Source organism: Epinephelus moara, chromosome 8 (genome assembly GCF_006386435.1).
Source record: "Epinephelus moara isolate mb chromosome 8, YSFRI_EMoa_1.0, whole genome shotgun sequence".
NCBI classification, from domain to species: domain Eukaryota; kingdom Metazoa; phylum Chordata; class Actinopteri; order Perciformes; family Serranidae; genus Epinephelus; species Epinephelus moara.
The window spans coordinates 29,410,531-29,427,462 of NC_065513.1; the positions used below are offsets into that span (position 1 = coordinate 29,410,531).

Below are 16,932 nucleotides of genomic sequence, written 5' to 3' on the forward strand. Positions count from 1 at the left end.
AGTGGTGAACGCAGCAGGCAGCCTGTAGTTTTATGTGAAAACTTGGCTCCTGAGTTGTGACGTTGAGTGGGTGGAGAGAGTTTGATAGTAAGAGTGCCATTCATCACAATGACGAGAAGTAAAAGTTAAAGCACTTTTTCTTTCTTTTTTTTTTTTTTTTTTTTTTTACTAAAACATGCAATAAAAGTGTTTCATTAATAATTAGGATCAGAGTAAGATTTATTAGCAAGCTGGTTTTCACTTACAATTTGCTTTGGGATTTGGTGCATACATTGACCTCCCGAGATCTGAACTTGTGTTTGGTATGCATTTTTATTTTGTCCGGGGATCAGTAGGACCCGATAACTATATAAAACAAAACATTGTCAACAATAATTAAATTCCAGTGTCTTCAAACAAGACAACAATAAAGTCCCAAGTTAAGTAGAATGACATATCAAGTGTTGAAGGTCAAGTAAACCAAAATGTGATGTCCTCATATGAGGACACAGGGTCTCAAGAGGTTAAACATACAACAAACATATTGTGAGGATATAAAAATGAGGAAAAGTAATGCAACACTCAGGGAAATAAATATAGAATAGAAAAAGCACAATACATTATGAAAATGTTTCTTAACATAACAAAAGGTAATCTATTTCAGAATAAGCAAGCTGTGCAGTTTTGTGCAGGATGTGCACGAATATAAAAGATGGAAAATGCAGATATTAAGACACATGCAAAATACTGAACATTATAAACAAAGCACAAGGAGATGCTGAACAAATTCAGTTAAAAATAACTAGATTACAATTAACAGAGATGTGAGGCTCAGCAGCTCAGCCATGCTGTTGTTGATTAAATTTCTATCAGTATATTATAATCAAGGATCTGACAACTGAGTGTTTCAGTTCTATAAAAATTCCATAATGATTTAAATTAAAATTATTCTCCTCTCTGAATTCTTTTGGTTTCTGTTTTTTCTTTATGATAAAAATTATCAGTTTCTGTTATGTGTGTCAGCCAGTGGTGGAAGAAGTACTTTACTTAAGTAAAGGTAGTAACACCACAATGCAGAAATACTCTGTTACAAATAAAACTTTACTTAAGTGAAAATACAAAAGTATTAGTATTAAAATATAGATTATATATTAAAATATACTTAAAGTACCATTGGTAAATGTACTAATTGAAGAATGGCATGGTTCAGAATAATGTAAGATATACTATTGGATTATAGGCTAGTTATTGATAGATTACTGTAGGTATCACTTCAATGTTGCAGCTGGTAAAGGTGGAGCTAATTGTAATTACCTTATATACTTCTGGATATCTCAACTTATAATGATAATCATAATAATAATAATAATATATCATATTTCATTTGTTGATGATATTTTGTATTAATAGATTAAATGTGCAAACATCTAGTGACTAAGGGTAGAAATATTAAGTAGCATAAAATAGAAATACTTCAGTAAAGTAGGCCTACAAGTAGCCTACCTCAAAATTTGACTTAAGCATACAGTACGTAAGTAAATGTACTTAGTTACTTTCCACCACTGATGTTAGCTGATGTAATCAGTAACTGTCTGCTGTCTGCTCCCTGGTGATCACATCTATCCTGACCGGGGCAAAGTCCTGTTTGTCAAGTTAACAGAATGATGAGTGTCCAGTGTGAAGTCATTGGGCAGAGTTTGTTTGGAATTTCCCAGGTGTATATGAATGCAGCACAGAACAGGGAAGTGGTAATAGGAGTTCCAGGCCTATCGCGTGCCGGTGCTGACGCTACGACATCCGTCGGCCGATGCACGATTGCTCCTCCCTCTGCGTCTGTAAGGTGACATCAGTACATGACTATTAATAGAGGAGAGTGCACTGTCTCCTCATCGATGCACCATATTGATTAGATATAACTGTGGGGGAATTACAACCATGTTTGTTTCACATGTTAAGGTGGTATATTCATCATATAGCCTACCTGCACTCATACACCTAATACACACAAATATATACGCTTCAATATGTGAAATATTAGTTTAATATAGTCAGTGAAACACATTTTTTAGTGAAAATATGCGGTGATGCTTCTCAGACTGACATGTTATTCATATTAAAAATGTTTGTAACACTTTGTAATGAGGGCACAAATCATATAGGCTACTTTATGTCTAACTAATACATGACTCATAAATGCATAAAATCCTCATGAGTCATGCATCAGTGTATCATTACATAAATAGCCTATGTGATTTGCACCCTCATTATAAAGCGTTTCCAGAAAGCTTTCTTGCGCTTGAGTTCACTGTCAGTTTGGCAAGAAAATCTTTGTTCTTTTGTGTGTCATCATTTGGCCAACATTAGCCTGTATTTTCACAACAGATATTAATGAGGAAGGAACAAGAAAATCCACATGCAGTTCAAGTTATTTATAATGTTGTGATGACACTAACTCATATTGCTCTGGGAAATGTTGGAACTGCTTTTGAATACAGTGGAAAAGGAATTAAAAGTCTGAAAGAAATGGTTTGATATCAACAAGTCATCATTAAATTTAAGTAAAACAAAGTTTGAAAACTGTCATATCATTTAAAAAAATATGTTAAATGACACTGAAATTGAACAAGTGTAAGAAAATAAATTTCTGGGTGTGATAATTGATCATAAATTATGTTGGAATCCACCCTAACCCTAACCCACATTGCTTCCAGAGGGGTCAAAACAGAATAAAGCCACATTCCCTCTGTGACTTTTCTATAGAAAAAACCCCACTTACAAGTAGATCATACTTTTATTCACACAAAATATATCATTCAATATTTGCACAAGTGTATGTGTCCATAATGAGAACAATAATCACAGTTAATCATCTTTTGTTTGAAGGTGAATAATGTGTGTAAACATAAATTATCATGAGAACAAGAACACACAGAGCAGTGACTAATAACACCGCCAAAGTCCTTTTATTGTCCTCATCATGTTGCTCTGGTTGTCTTCCTCTGAGAGCTCAGATGAACCTCAATCTCTCTTTTAAAGAACAGCTCCCCCAGCTGGCCGTGTGAGGCTTCGCTCATGGCTTTGGTCTGCATGCACATCTTGTATTTGTCTGGAGGGAGCTCGTCTGCACAGTTCTTCTCGTGCCACAGGTGGAAGAGGCCGCGAGACGGAGAGCGAATGACCATCAGCTTACTGTGAAGGTACTTCCTGTACAGGTGCACGTCCTCTAACCCCCAACCTTTGATGTTGCGGTCAAAACCACCTGTCAGGAAGTAGAGGAGTTAACTTAAGGTGTGCTTGATTAATGGCTGAGTTAAAGTTTTAAGAGATTCTTGTTTCCTTAAAGTTGGAGTAGGCAGAAATCTGGGAAGGGGCGAAAAAACCCAGACAGCATTGGAAAATACAGCCTCCCCCTACAGCTTCTCCATCTCCCCTCTCTGTCCCAAGCCTCTGACCATCAGACGACCACAGGCACGCGTTTCATACAGTAACCAAGTGTTGCCCATACACTGATTTATTTAACCTTTTTTATTGTATTCACTCAGCCCTTCCTTGCCCCCCTCTCTTTCTCTTCCTGCTCATCAGACCACAAATGACACAAGAATTAGCAAGCCACCCCAAATTCTCTGCACCTCACTCCCCGCAGCTGTGGACTGCTTCTCTGGTAGGACAGTGGGCAGCAGCTCAGGAGATGGAGCTTCGGTCAGCAGCTGTAGCGACTCAAATCTGGCTTCCACAAATTTACCCCAATGCTGGGTTTCAAGCGGGCTGTTGGCCAGCGGCAGTGCCGGGTCTAACAAGTTACACTGGCTGGATCTGGGTTGCTGTGGCCACTGATTGGGGGTCCGTCTCCAGAGCTGCTGCCCACTCCTCTCCCTGGAAAGTGGTCTGCTGTGGCAAGGAGTGAGGCGGAGAACACACTTTGATTTGATGCTCTAGCTCAGTTGTTCCCAACTGGTCCAGCCAGTCCAGATTTCATCTTAGTTATCAGTTCAAGGTCCACACAGATTAATACATTTGGCATCATACTTGTGTTGGGCCATGTCAGCGAGCTAGTTTGCTGTCTCTGTCATGTAGTTGTCTGTTAGTCACTCACCCTACAGCAGGAAACGGCGCCTTAAAGTAAAAGCTCTGTGCTGAAAATTCACTCTACTTAAAAATAAAGTGTGTTTTTTACAAACATGACATGTTTGCAAGTCTCTGCAGTCCATTTAGAATGGACTTGCGACCCACTTTTGGACTGCGACCCACCAGTTGGGAACCACTGCTCTAGCGAATCTTTGCCACATAAACGTGAACTTGAAAGCTGCAGCCGTGAGCCTTTGATGCTGCTAACAGAAGGATTAATTATTAGCAACACTTTCTCTCCATTTCTGAAACACTTCGCTAATACTGACACATTTATTGTCTGACTCTTTTAGACCCTCTTTTTTTGTGTTATTTTGCAGTGCAGGCAGTTGTTGCCAAGGCTGAAAAAACAACTTTCTCTGCAGGATTTTTCACCACTGAACCAGGCTTTCACCAAGGGGACATGCACGCACACATCCATTTGTAAAACAGTCAATAAGAACACCCTCTGTCTGAAATGATCTGTGATTGACCAAGGTCTCCTATCATAGGTTGGACTTTCTAAAGCCAGAAAACCAAGCTAAGAGGAGGTGCAGAAGTCCAGTTTTCTCTCAGACCACTTGAATTACAATATGCACAACTTTATAATGTGATTTTTAAGACGAAATTGCCTACCCCAGCTTTAATGTGGTGTATTTAAACTAGAAACAGGGCATAAAGCAGAGAGGTCATTTAAAGATGTAAACTAACAAAAAGAGCTTTTTCACAGTCAGGGATTTTTTTTTTGACTGTTAACGTACAACTACTTTAACTGTATTATGCAATCACTTAAAAACACAGTGTCATCTATGAAGAGAAAATAGTTGAATTTTATATAAAATGCACAGAATCATGTACTTTTATGCATCTTTTTTTCTATATACAGTGTGTGTATTGCAATATCTGATTGTATTTTGTCTTACAAAATGTGAAAGTAGGGATGACACAAGCTTTTCCATTACCTATGTTGAGGAAGTCAGACCTGTACTGGCATGTCATGCCAAACCCAAAGTCTCTCCAGAATCCAGTTTCCTTTTTTATCACCTGAGACAACAGGAACATATTAGTCTCTTACATCATAACGACATTCAAGTTAATGTAGCTCTTTGTTTATATTGGGGGTTTTTTCACCTACCAGTTGTTCTTGAATAGCAGGCAGAAGTGTCTGATTACTGTAGATTATAGATGGGTTGTACTGGCTAAAGAGCACTGGATAATACACTCTCTTACCTAAAGATAACAACAGTTAACACACAAATGTCCAGTCACATATATTTGATAATGTGTCATACAAGTACAGCCTGTAAAAAAAGCATTAGTAAAATAATCAAAGGTATAAGAACAGTGCAGAAACACCACTGAGATGACACACCTAAAGATGTGGACAGAAATCAAAGGAATCTCATGGATTATCATTTTGACTATGTGGTTAATCCTCCTGTTTTTGAGTGTTTTTTAAAGCTGACGACATCTGCCCTGTTAGTTTTCTTGTTCTTTTTATGGTATATCAACGCTCACCTTATCCACCATATTTCCGGCCCTATGACACCTTGTGTAGGCTCATGGTGCTATATGAATAAGGTGAGTTGGCAGAGCTCCATTTGCCCGTTCCTGCATGCTGCTTGTTACGCAGCAGCAAGGGCAGAAAAACCTGCTGGAATGTAGGTGAGAGGCAGCAGGTGTGATGATGAATCAAACAGAAGGTGTCAGAGTTCCTCTATTGAACTTTATTTATTTATTTTTTGAGATTTTGCTCGCAGAGACAGTATAGTTTGATTTAGCCACAAGTCATTTGAATTATGTGCTTATTGTGCCATCATTGTCTTTGTTGTTAATGAAGCTGTGGCCGGAGGCATGATGTTTTCAGGTTGTTTGTCTGTCAGTCACTTTACCGTGAACGCAATATCTCAAGGATACCTCAAGAGAATTTCTTCAAATTTGGCACAAACGCTCACTTTGATAAAAAGATGAACTGAGTAGATTTTGATGGTCTAAGGTCAGAGGTCAGGATTACTGTGACCTGGTCCAACTCATTGTCATGAACGCAATATCTCAAGAACACCTTGAGGGAGCGTCTTCAAATTTGGCACAAATGTCCACTTGCACTCAAAAATGAACTGATTAGATTTTGGTGGTAAAAGGTCGCTGTGACCTCACAGAACATGTTTTTACCCATATCTCAAAAATTCATATGCTAATTATTACTAAATTATACACAAATGTCCGATAGAATAAAATGTGAAGTGAAGACATTTTATAGAACAACATGGCAGATGCGCTCCCTATGTAGGTATAAATGGCTCTTTGTAAGGTAACGAAAACACAATTCTTATTTTCAAGTTATTATACACTAAAAAAACACATGGTTATGAATATTATATACCTTTTTTTGCCAATACTTGCCCCTAAATCCTACACAATGGACCTTTAAAGCTGTATTTTTTGTCTTAATTGTCTTTAATTAAACTGTCACTATTTTCCACAGACTGTAAAAATAACAGACCTAGTTACTGTGATGTCACCCATAGGTTTGTGGACTTTTTTGTGGTTTTTTCAGCCGTCGCCATCTTGGACTTTTGGAGCTAGAGGTGACCATATTTGGGTGAGAGGCTGATGCCGTGGAGAGGCAAGGGGTAGATCTGACTGAGAAGTTGAGGACACTTTCTGTAGACACTAAAAGCAGCCTGCCCTTAATTATGCGTAACTTGTAGCCTTAAAACAATGAAAATGGGTGACTTATATAAAACTTTGACTGCTGTTGTCATGAAGGGGGATATATACATTTACACAGAAGTACATGAGACAGATGATCTGTGAAAAAAAATCATATTTCTCTGCCTCCTCGCAGTGCTTTATAAAAGTTACCAGCTGTGTGTTCATAATTAATGTTATGGTTATTAGCTTAAGCTGTTTTATTCTTGCAGACATGGATTATGAATCAAGGCTGGAAAACATCTCTGGAAGACGTGGTAAATGTTGCATGATGTTGAAAAAGCCCATGTGTAAATGTTTCATACATCTCTGTCTCACCAGGCTCTGCATTGAGACGGCAGGAAGTCAAGAAGTCAGCGGTGAAGTGGATGTCGACATCACAGAAGAAGAGCAGGACATTCTGGCTGCGCCTCCAGGCCCTGGCGCCCACGTCCAGGCCCCGACCGCGAGAAAACTCCTCATTCAGCTGGATCAAAGTGAAGCTCCTGAACCGAGTCTCTCTGAAGAGGAAGATGAAGAAAAAGAGAAGAGCGCTGTTATGGGGAAATCTGTACTTTAATTAGACAGGTACAACCCTCTGATGAAGGGATGACTGATCTACCTCCTGAGCCACAGCTGCCCCAAACAAAAAGATATAAAAAAAAGAAAAGAGAGTCACCCAGGACAATAAATAATTCTTAACCAAAGAATGCACAGAATACATGTGTAGACTAGATACTTGCAGGAGCTTTTAAAGGAGCTCTATATGATATTCAGAGTCTCAGTATCAGCAGTAACTGTCATATGAGCGCAGCGCAGAGCAGCGTCGATTAGCTAGCCAGAGGGATACACACACAGGGATACAAAAACAGGTCCGTACACCAGAAACTGTGACATTTCAGGCACCGAAAGACGACGGCCCGCAGGACTTCACTCAGCTAGTACTTTTCAGGCCATTCGGTCCCGTGATGAAGGTGAAGAGCAAGAGTGTGGAGACCTGCAGTTCGCTCATCAACATCATCGTCCCTCTTTCCAAGAGGGTGAACACATTCAGGCAGCAGACACATTCACCAGCCTTTCATCTGTCTGATGAAGGGCCCTTAACTGTGTCAAGGATCTCCTCTGATTTAAGCAGTACATGTGAAAACTCTCTTTAAGATCAGAGGAAGATACTGTGAGTGACTATCATTTACTTCAACACACAGAGCCAATGTGACACTGGCTGATGATTAAACAGTAACTTGATTACATTACCTGGTGGTCTGGTCCAGCATGGCTTTGACCTGGTCAATCTGATCTCGACCGAAGTAGACCACAGTGAGATGAACCTGGCCGTCCTGCTGGATGCACACTTCTCTAAACCAAAAACACAATACAAATAATGTGTTAGGCCCACTTCTGTGCTTCTTTATCCAGAGACAAATTAGCCTTTTATTCAGATGAGGACAACAAGTACTTATCTGAAGTGGAGGGGAGTCTTTTTGGATTTGAACCAAGCTACTCTATTAAGATAAGCATTCAATCTGCACTTCTAAACGTAGCCCACTTAAGTGTGAGATCAATAATGTCCTGAGACAATCATAGCTGTTTGTGTGTGTGTGGGTGCCAGTGTGTTGATACACTTTCCACATGATACCTGAAGTTGTTGATGAACTGCCTGAATGTGTCCGCCCTCTTGGAGAGAGGGACGATGATGTTGACGAGCGTGCTGTGCGTGTTCACGCTCTCGCTCTTCACCTTCAACACAGGACCAAACGGCCTGAAGAGTGTGAGCTGCGTGAAGTCCTGTGCGCTGTCGCCTTTAAACATCAGCTCATAGACAGTTCCTCTGTCCCGCTCTGTGCGAGTCAGTCCTGTCACAAAGACAGAGAACACTTTATTTTATTGGCACCATATTTTTTTCCATAACTGCGTGGAAAATAAGTGATAAATGACAATACTTACAGGGAAACTGAATTTACAGTTATTTATGTACAATTAATAACCTTAAGAGTCTTTAAGTCAGAGCCCAGCAGGTTAGTTGAAAATGCAAAATTGTGAATTTTGTAAGAAATACAAATCATTATATGTGGAAAAAATAAAGTTTCCCAATAATAAATGATTAATGAATGAATATATATGGGCTTCCTGCTGATAAACTCAACACAAACGTACTCTCTCATAACAATTGCTCTTTTTTTCCAATAGGATTAGTACCAAACCATATTGTCCTTTCTCTGTAAATTTCTAGGAAATTATAAGGAACTTTTAGAAATATCATGTTAATAAAGGAGCACCTGTTTCAGACAGAGGCAGAGGTGTTGCTGTGAGATTGTCCTGGTTTACTGGCAAGAGCGTGGATGTTATGACCAGCTGTTTTATGCAAAATGACAGCAAATAAAAACACTCTCAGGCACAATTTAATAGCCTAATGGCTGCCACTAAACTTCTCTATGAGCCAAAATGAGGACTTCACTATTTACAAGACACATAGCGTGTGTTTTTTGAGGATATTCATTTCATATTTTCCCTCAGTTTGGATGCAAAGAATTCCCTTTACGCAGTGATACTGTAAATCTATTCTGGTTTTTGGCAGTAGTGCTAATAAGTCTCAGTTATCAACACTGTCCAAATTTGAACCTTGACCTTTGCATGTATACACTGTGGTCTCCTCTGCATGCTCTAGTTTCCTACCCTGGTTCTAGGCCAGTGGTTCTCAACTATTCCAGCCACGGGGTCCAGATTTCTCCTTAGTCGTTAGTTCAAGGTCCACACAGTTTAATTTTTTCAGCGTCTCTGTCAAACAGCTGTCCCTTAGTCACTCACTCTACAGCAGGAAATGGTACTGTGGCCGCGACCCACCTCTAAATGGCTCACTGACTTATTCAGTTTCAGTTAGCTCTGGTGTTGTGCTTACTGACACCTCTTTTCCTGGTTAGAAAAACAATCCACGAATCAGTGCCTGAAAAGTGGTGACAGAAAATATGCATGACAGCATGGATGGATTTCTCAATGGACCTACTGGGCCCAGGCCCACAGGTCCCTTGGCCAGAGCCTCTGCATAAAGTAGCTGTTATTAACTTTGCATTTCATATTTCAAATTTGGGCAGCTGTGGCTCAGAGGTAGAGCGAGTCGTCCACTAATCAGAAGCTCCTCCAGTCCACATGTAGAAGTATCCTTGGGCAAGATACAGAATCCCAAATTGCTCCCGTTGGTTTTGAGTGGTCGGAAGACTAAAAAAAGCACTGTACAAGTGCAGTCCATTTACCATTTCATGTTGTATAGTCAAAGTGCTCAGTCCTTCATGTCTATAATAGGCCCCCAACAGTTCTCTCATGGCAACTGAGAGCATAGCATTGAGAACTTGTTGGACTTTGATGATATCATGGATGATTCATCACAGGCATTAGTATGTAGGCTCTCTACTTGTGTTTGTCCAGCTATGAAAAGACAAACTTTTCCGGAAGCTTCACAGGCGTCCACCAAGGATGAACGTGTAAAGAAGGTGAATGAATGAACTCAGAGCTTTCTCACCCTCTAAAAAGTCTGCAGGGGAGTATGTGCGTTTCCGCCTGATGTTTTCAGTGTGTTGCTGAGGTCCATTCAGGACGTGCAGAGCTGTCTCCACTGTGCTTATCAGCTCGTCTCTGCGGTCTCTCCTCACAGGCCTCTCCTCTGGGTGCCTCGTTAGCCCCATCTCCAGCTGGTACACCCTGAGTGACACACACACACACACACACACACACACACAAATAAAACACTTAATGAAGAGGCATGTGGCCAGACTTGACCTCAGGGGTAGTCCTGTAGTACTACTGTTGTTCTTACCAATGAACGTCTGTCCCACTCACCTCCGCAGGGTGAAAGTGTCAAAAGGAATCACTGCATACTCGCTGGGCAGCTTTACACCTGAGTTCACCTCCGCCTGGCTCAGCTGGGAGCGTAAGAACTCCTGCAGGACATGAGGTAAAATTTACTACTACATATTTGATGTCACACTTCATTTGTCTCATCAGCAGATGTTACTACTACTCCTGTATCATGTTTCCCACCTTCAGGTCAGTCTGTGTCGGGGTTTTGTGCAGACTGTCCAGACCCTGTGGCAGAATCCCTCTTGTTTTAGCTTTTTCCAGGGACTCCTGAAGCTGCTGCGTCCTCTCCTGGAGAGCCTCCTTCAGCTGCGCTATCTGCTTGGTCAGGCTGTTGATGTAATGTTTGTGAGAGTCCTCCCTCTCCTGCAACAAGGCCATGTATCCCTCCTTACTGGTGGCCCCTCCGGTCCACAGCACAGACTGCTGGCTGCTGTGAGACGTCGGTTTACAGGCGAGGAGGTAGAACAGGAACAAACAGCAGCAAAGGCCCAGCACAATGAGGCCGACCCGGGTCATCAAGGCTAAAAGCCACCGTTTAAACATGGTGGACTGTCTTTTGAAAAGTTAATAAACTCTTGAAGCTTATAAAATCATGACTGTGCTTTTGTCACGTGGAGATGCACCCACCAAAGGATGAGCAGCCCATCGTCCCTAAACCAAGACGTCCTCCTGTTTTCCCATGTCGTCCATATCTGTCACATCCTCAGGCCGTGTCTTCAGTGGGTGTCCGATCATTCATTTCTCTTGATTACTGGATCAATTTGTTGGTGTGGCATGGGAATATATCGACATCACCAGAACGCTGAAACTCCCTACAGTGAAAACAATATACATTTTAAAGTAATGGTTCCCAACTATTTAGGCCTCTAAATGAGCCTACTCATGACCCATACTTACAGGTTATGGACACAAACTCTGAGCAGTCCAAACAATAAGGGATTTTCTGACTCATGAAGAGGTCAGAGTATCCAGAATTTCAGAGGAAAACAAAACATAGAGTCTGTTGAGCCCTGTGAGGCTGCACATAAGCAGTGCTTTGTACTAAATGCTAACATCAGCATGCTGATGTAATGTTTACCAAGTATAATGTTTGCCATTCAAATCAGCATGCTAACATTTGCTAATAAGCACCAAACACAAAATCAAGCTGAGTCAGATGGGAATGTCATTCATTTTAAAGACGTTTTTACTAAAGCAAAGAAAGTTTAAACTTGATGATGGCGCTAGAAAAACTTAAAGGACCTCCAAAGTTATTATGGTTCATCCTCTGGAGACCATGAATGTGTCTACCAAATTTCCCAGTAATCCATCAGTAGTTAAGATATTTCAGTCTAGATCAGAGTGGTGGAGTGACACAGAGACCAGGAGTGTATCTATGATCCCCAGCTCTGTATTCTCTTATTAAGACTCACTGAGGAGACCTTTCAAAGAGTTTTATGTTCTCAGCAACCTTTTCCTCAGGTCAAATGTTCAGGCCAGTGTATGTTTCCCTGGGTCAGTGGTGAAATTGGCAATCTACAGCTTATCACCTAATGTTGTTATACTCCAGTTTCCTTGACTTTAGACATTAATATCTCAGCAGCTGGATGGATTATTATCATTCAAACTGCATTTGAAACATCCATCTCCTTTCATTGTTTTGCAATTTGAACTGCAAAGATAGCGCTCACCAATCTCTTTCAGTTTATTTTTTTATCCATTTAAACCATATTTAACCTGTTAAGATCAACAATCTCTTTTACAAAGGAAACCTGGCCAGGACAGCAGGACACAAAAAGTTACAGTTAAAACAACCACACAATAAAAACCATAAAAGATATTAAGTATCATGTAGAAATATTCGAACACCTACGCACAATGGCAAGACCTAACTGACTCATTCATCTTTGTACTTATGAGAGCTTTAAAATCAGAAAAAATTTCAGACTGTGAGAACAGGGATGACCCTGACAGACTGACGTTGGATAGAGCCATGCTGCTAGCATGACTACCAAACTTTGGTTTAAGAATTCTGGACACATGCTAAATCAGGAGGTCCAGGATTCAAATCACAAAACACTGGGATTTGTATCCCATTTCCTGTATTTTTAAATACATTTAGGGACCAGAGTATGACCACAACAAAATCCGGTAAACAATTAATTTGGTCATAAGGCTAAATTCTGCCATAATAGTACTAAACATGCTTGATATACTACTCGCCTGTTCTTGGGGTGTATCAGAGCAAAATCAGCAGCCCAGAATCTGACAGATGGCTAAACATAAGTTTGTTAAGCATGATTTTGTAAGCATGTTTTTGAAGAGAGGGGGCATGTACCCCTGTCCCCAGTGAAAATTACACTGAAGATGGCCACAAATCTAAAATCTGAGTCACATAATATGATCATCATGATGTTGTAAAGATTTTTTTTATTCATCTAATGACCCCTCAGATTTATCTGGGGACTCCTTGTGGGTTCTTGACTCTCAGGTTTGTAACTACTGTTTTCTATGTATTATTAATTAGTCAGATATTGAGTTATAAACACTAAGATAGATCTAATGCTGTTGACTGTGCACTTATAATAACAGCAAAGGCAAAAGGTCTAAACATGACAAAGTCTCAAAGGAGTTAACAGAAATTATCATGAAGAAAATCTCACTTCATCTAACAAATCAAATGACAGCTGGAGAAAGTAAAACAACCGACCTGGTCAGCCTCGTCCTGATGTGCCTCAGTGTTTTGCAAGCAGATTATTGAATTCCCAGTCCGTCTCCCTCCTCTCGCTGCTGTTGGACTGCTGGTCAGGTTCAGGTTAGCTGCTATAAAATGCACAGAAAGAGAAATAACCTGACCTTACATTCACTCTGCAGTGCCACGACGCTGAAGGTGGGAAGTGACAGAAACAAGCATTTCTCTGTGTGTCTCTCCACCCCACGTGCATGTGTGTGTGTGTGTGTGTGTGTGTGTGTGTGTGTGTTGCCATCATCAGTTTATTCACAGCACAGATGGCTCTTTATTGCTCAGGTAGAGGCTGATCTCATGAAAGACTTGCTTATGTTTCCAGGTCCACCCAAGCAGTGTGTGTGTGTGTGTGTGTTTATGAGAGAGAGCAAGTGTGTGTTGATGTATGTGTGCATGTGTTGACCATGCAGACCCTTTTAAAGCATTCTACCATTAAAAGTCAGGTCATTTCGATGAAAAAAAACAAAAAAAAATCCAGCCTGTTTTGGATCCTGCACGCCAATAAAATCCTTCCACAACATCATTAGTTTTTCAGCTTAAACATCACAGTTATGGCTGCAATCTTTCATCTCTTGTGGCTCATATAAAAAAGAAGCTTTCATCTATTTAAAATGACTGCGGAGCTTTCATCATGCCATCGTCTCAGCTGAGCACCTTACAGGCGATAAATCACAGGGGGTCATCATCACATTTATGATGAAAATGACTGCAACAAGCTGAGATGAAACATGCAGACATCATCCTTTAACACGTGTTAAACACTCTACAAAGCTTTAATTAATAACAGCCATTTTAAAAAGAAAAGATTTTGTTATAATCACCAACTGCTGTGAGCCTCAAAGGAAAGTTGAGACGATGATGTCCATCATCCTGAAGTGTCTCCTCTCCTCTTCTCTGTCTTCTTTCCCTGGCTTTTGTTTTGTAGTCTTGCAGGAAGTCTATTTTTCGGCACAGAGAGGTTTACTCATCCATTCAGTGATTAAAAGAAATTCTCAAAATTGAGTATCCCATCCTCTCAGTCTCCACCTTCTCCCAGCACCTCCCTCCCCTCTCCTCTCTCTTTTTCCATCTCTCACTTTCTATCAGACCCAGTGTTCACTTCCATCCATATGAGATCTCACACCATCTGCCTCCATCCTCAATCCCCTTTCAGGTCCCCCCCCGAGGCTCCTCCTTGCCCTTAAGTCTAATTAAAAGGCAACTGGAGTAAGGAATGCCCTTCAGACTTTCGATGCTCTGCCACCTGCAATCTGCTGCGGGGAAATAGCTAGGTACCGGTCGGACCCACCAATAGGACAGGGTCTTGCACATTTAATGAGGCTGCGTACAGATGGTCCTTGTTTTCATTCAGATGTCGACTCCTGAGCTTTGACTCCTCTAAATTTTTTAGTCTGCTACTTTGTCCCCCCCCCCCGTTGTTCACTTGTATAAACCAGATTTTTTTGTGTCCAATGTGAATGCATTAACTGCAGTGTGATAATTTGTTGTTTTTAATGCTTTATAAAGTGTTTAGTAAGTACAGTTTGAGTGTTTTCAGGCTGTGACATGGCTTAAAAATCAAGCCAATTTTTTTCAGCAAATGTAAGGTCCACTGTATCTCAAGCTGAGATGATTAGTCACACTTTTAATGCATCTTTATAACTTTTAAAAAGCACCTTCAGACCCATCTGTTAAACAAACCTGTTACTGTTTTCTATATTTTAATTTATACGCTTACTTTGTGTCTGTTTCAATACCTTGTTTTTGTATTTTACTGAAGTGTATTTAGTCAGCATCAAGGAAATAACTGATATAAACACTAAGGATGAGAAAGTGCATTATTATCTGTATCTGTATCTGTTAAACAAACTAAATTATCTGTGTCTCTGTCTGTGAATGGGTGGAGTTTGAACCGGGATTAGGTGCAGCCTCAAGTGTAAATGGGTTGGACCAATCCAGAGGTTGTTATTTTAAAAGTGATATTGATATGTGTTGATCATAAAATGTATTTTTTATTAGAAAACTAATTACAGAACAATCTCAGGATTGAGTTTCAGATCATTTTTGATCACAGGAGACTGAACACAGCTCCACAAATGAGGATTTTCCTTCATCAGTGTCACAGCTCAAGTTTCTTAAGTTATGTTTTTTTATTTAATTCATTCATGTTATTTCCTGTTTTACTTTAAAAATCTCACATCTCCACTCATTTGATCATTTCACTGCTTCCCCCTGTGTGTTTTCCCTCCCTCTTGATCACCTCACCTGTGTCTCATTGTCTGTCCCGCCCTGATTAGCCTCACCTGTGTCTCGTTATCCTTTCCCTCACCAGAGTATTTAGAGTGTCTTGTTTTCTCCAGTTCATCTTAGCTCCTTGTGTGTCTTGTGTTCCAACCTTTTGTTTCCCTTGTCCTTTTCTTGTTTTTTTTTGGTTTTAGCCTGTTGATTGACTCTGCCCAATCCCTACTGAATTTGTTTGCCTTCACTGTTAGTCCTTCTGTGTACTGAAGCTACCTGTTGACTAGTAAAGACTGTTATTTTACCTGAACTGTTCCAAAGTTGTGTGTTTGAGTCCACTCTTAGTGTTCACCAAGTGTTACAATCACAAGTACAGATATTGACACATTTTACTCGGATGATACTTGTACTAATAGAAAGTATATTATCTGTACCGGATACTCGTTTCATCTGAGCACTTGGCTCAACCCCAATAAAAACTCATATTGCCATAACAGATCCATACTTATTCAGATTAACTAATGATTTTTATCACTTTAACCTTTCTTAATTTGATTCTTTCTTAATGATCTTCAGTGGGTTTCGAGCCTCACAATTACTGTAGTCTAAATTGATAAATCTCAGCAACTGATTTGTGAAACCACTGGGGAAATAAAAACATCATAGAAGAAAAACTGTCTGGATGATACCACAACAAGCAAGCAGGAACTCTAAAAAACCCTCTCTGGTTTTTAGACTGTTGGGCTGACAGAAAATACAGTTTAAAAAGTCATCTTTGGCTCCGTTGCAGTGGGCTTTTTTCACTATTTTCTGACATTTTTTAGTTTAAACAAACAGTTAAATAGTGTCAGTCAATACAGTCAACTGACAGACTGTGGAGGGAGGAGTACTCAAGTCATGTCACCTCACGCCAACAATCAAAACTAAACTCATAATTTGTATCAAAATCCAAAATGTCACACGAGTAAGATACTGGCCATGACACAAGTGTTGTTATTTCTTATGTTTACTATATTTTAAGGGGGATTTGTTTGTTTTTTCTTTGTTTTGTTGTTTTTCTCTTTAAAGCATTGTTGGGCATCCAGAAAAGCGCTGTATAATCTAGTGTATTATTAATATTATTAGAAAATTTGCTTTTAAGGAGGATTTTATATGCTGTTATTGAACAAAAGATACAGTTTAACAGCATTGATATTCAGGCAGAGAATGTCTTTATCCTGATCAATAAATTGCCCAGATAAGGGTGCAAAAACAGGGATAATCACTCACAGACATACGTATGTTTTGAGGACTACACTCTGCAGATAATCAAAAGTGTAATGAAAATAACAGTTTCATCCCTTTAAACAAGACAGTAAAGAAGA

At 39.9% G+C, this 16,932-nt stretch overlaps 1 protein-coding gene across 1 annotated transcript; it reads right to left on the bottom strand.

The window, feature by feature from the left end:
* Positions 1-2,744: 2,744 nt before the first annotated feature.
* Positions 2,745-14,295, bottom strand: LOC126394504 (chondroitin sulfate N-acetylgalactosaminyltransferase 1-like). The gene is made up of 11 exons (XM_050051342.1): positions 14,173-14,295; positions 13,316-13,428; positions 10,807-11,438; positions 10,606-10,706; positions 10,289-10,467; positions 8,411-8,627; positions 8,029-8,130; positions 7,114-7,295; positions 5,219-5,313; positions 5,046-5,127; positions 2,745-3,238 (listed from the first exon to the last, which is right to left on the bottom strand). Exons 3-11 carry the CDS (start codon positions 11,167-11,169, stop codon positions 2,955-2,957), a joined length of 1,605 nt encoding a protein of 534 aa, XP_049907299.1. The 5' UTR covers positions 11,170-11,438; positions 13,316-13,428; positions 14,173-14,295; the 3' UTR covers positions 2,745-2,954.
* Positions 14,296-16,932: the final 2,637 nt, after the last annotated feature.

What these genes read in the sequence shown, in the direction of transcription:
- LOC126394504 (XM_050051342.1), bottom strand. Translation starts at nt 11,169, where the DNA reads ATGTTTAAACGGTGGCTTTTAGCCTTGATGACCCGGGTCGGCCTCATT. An exon ending in CGACACAGACTGACCTGAAG is followed by an intron (nt 10,707 to 10,806) that starts GTGGGAAACATG and finishes CATGTCCTGCAG; the next exon opens with GAGTTCTTACGCTCCCAGCT. An exon ending in ATGCTGGACCAGACCACCAG is followed by an intron (nt 7,296 to 8,028) that starts GTAATGTAATCA and finishes CTTCCTCTTCAG; the next exon opens with AGAGACTCGGTTCAGGAGCT.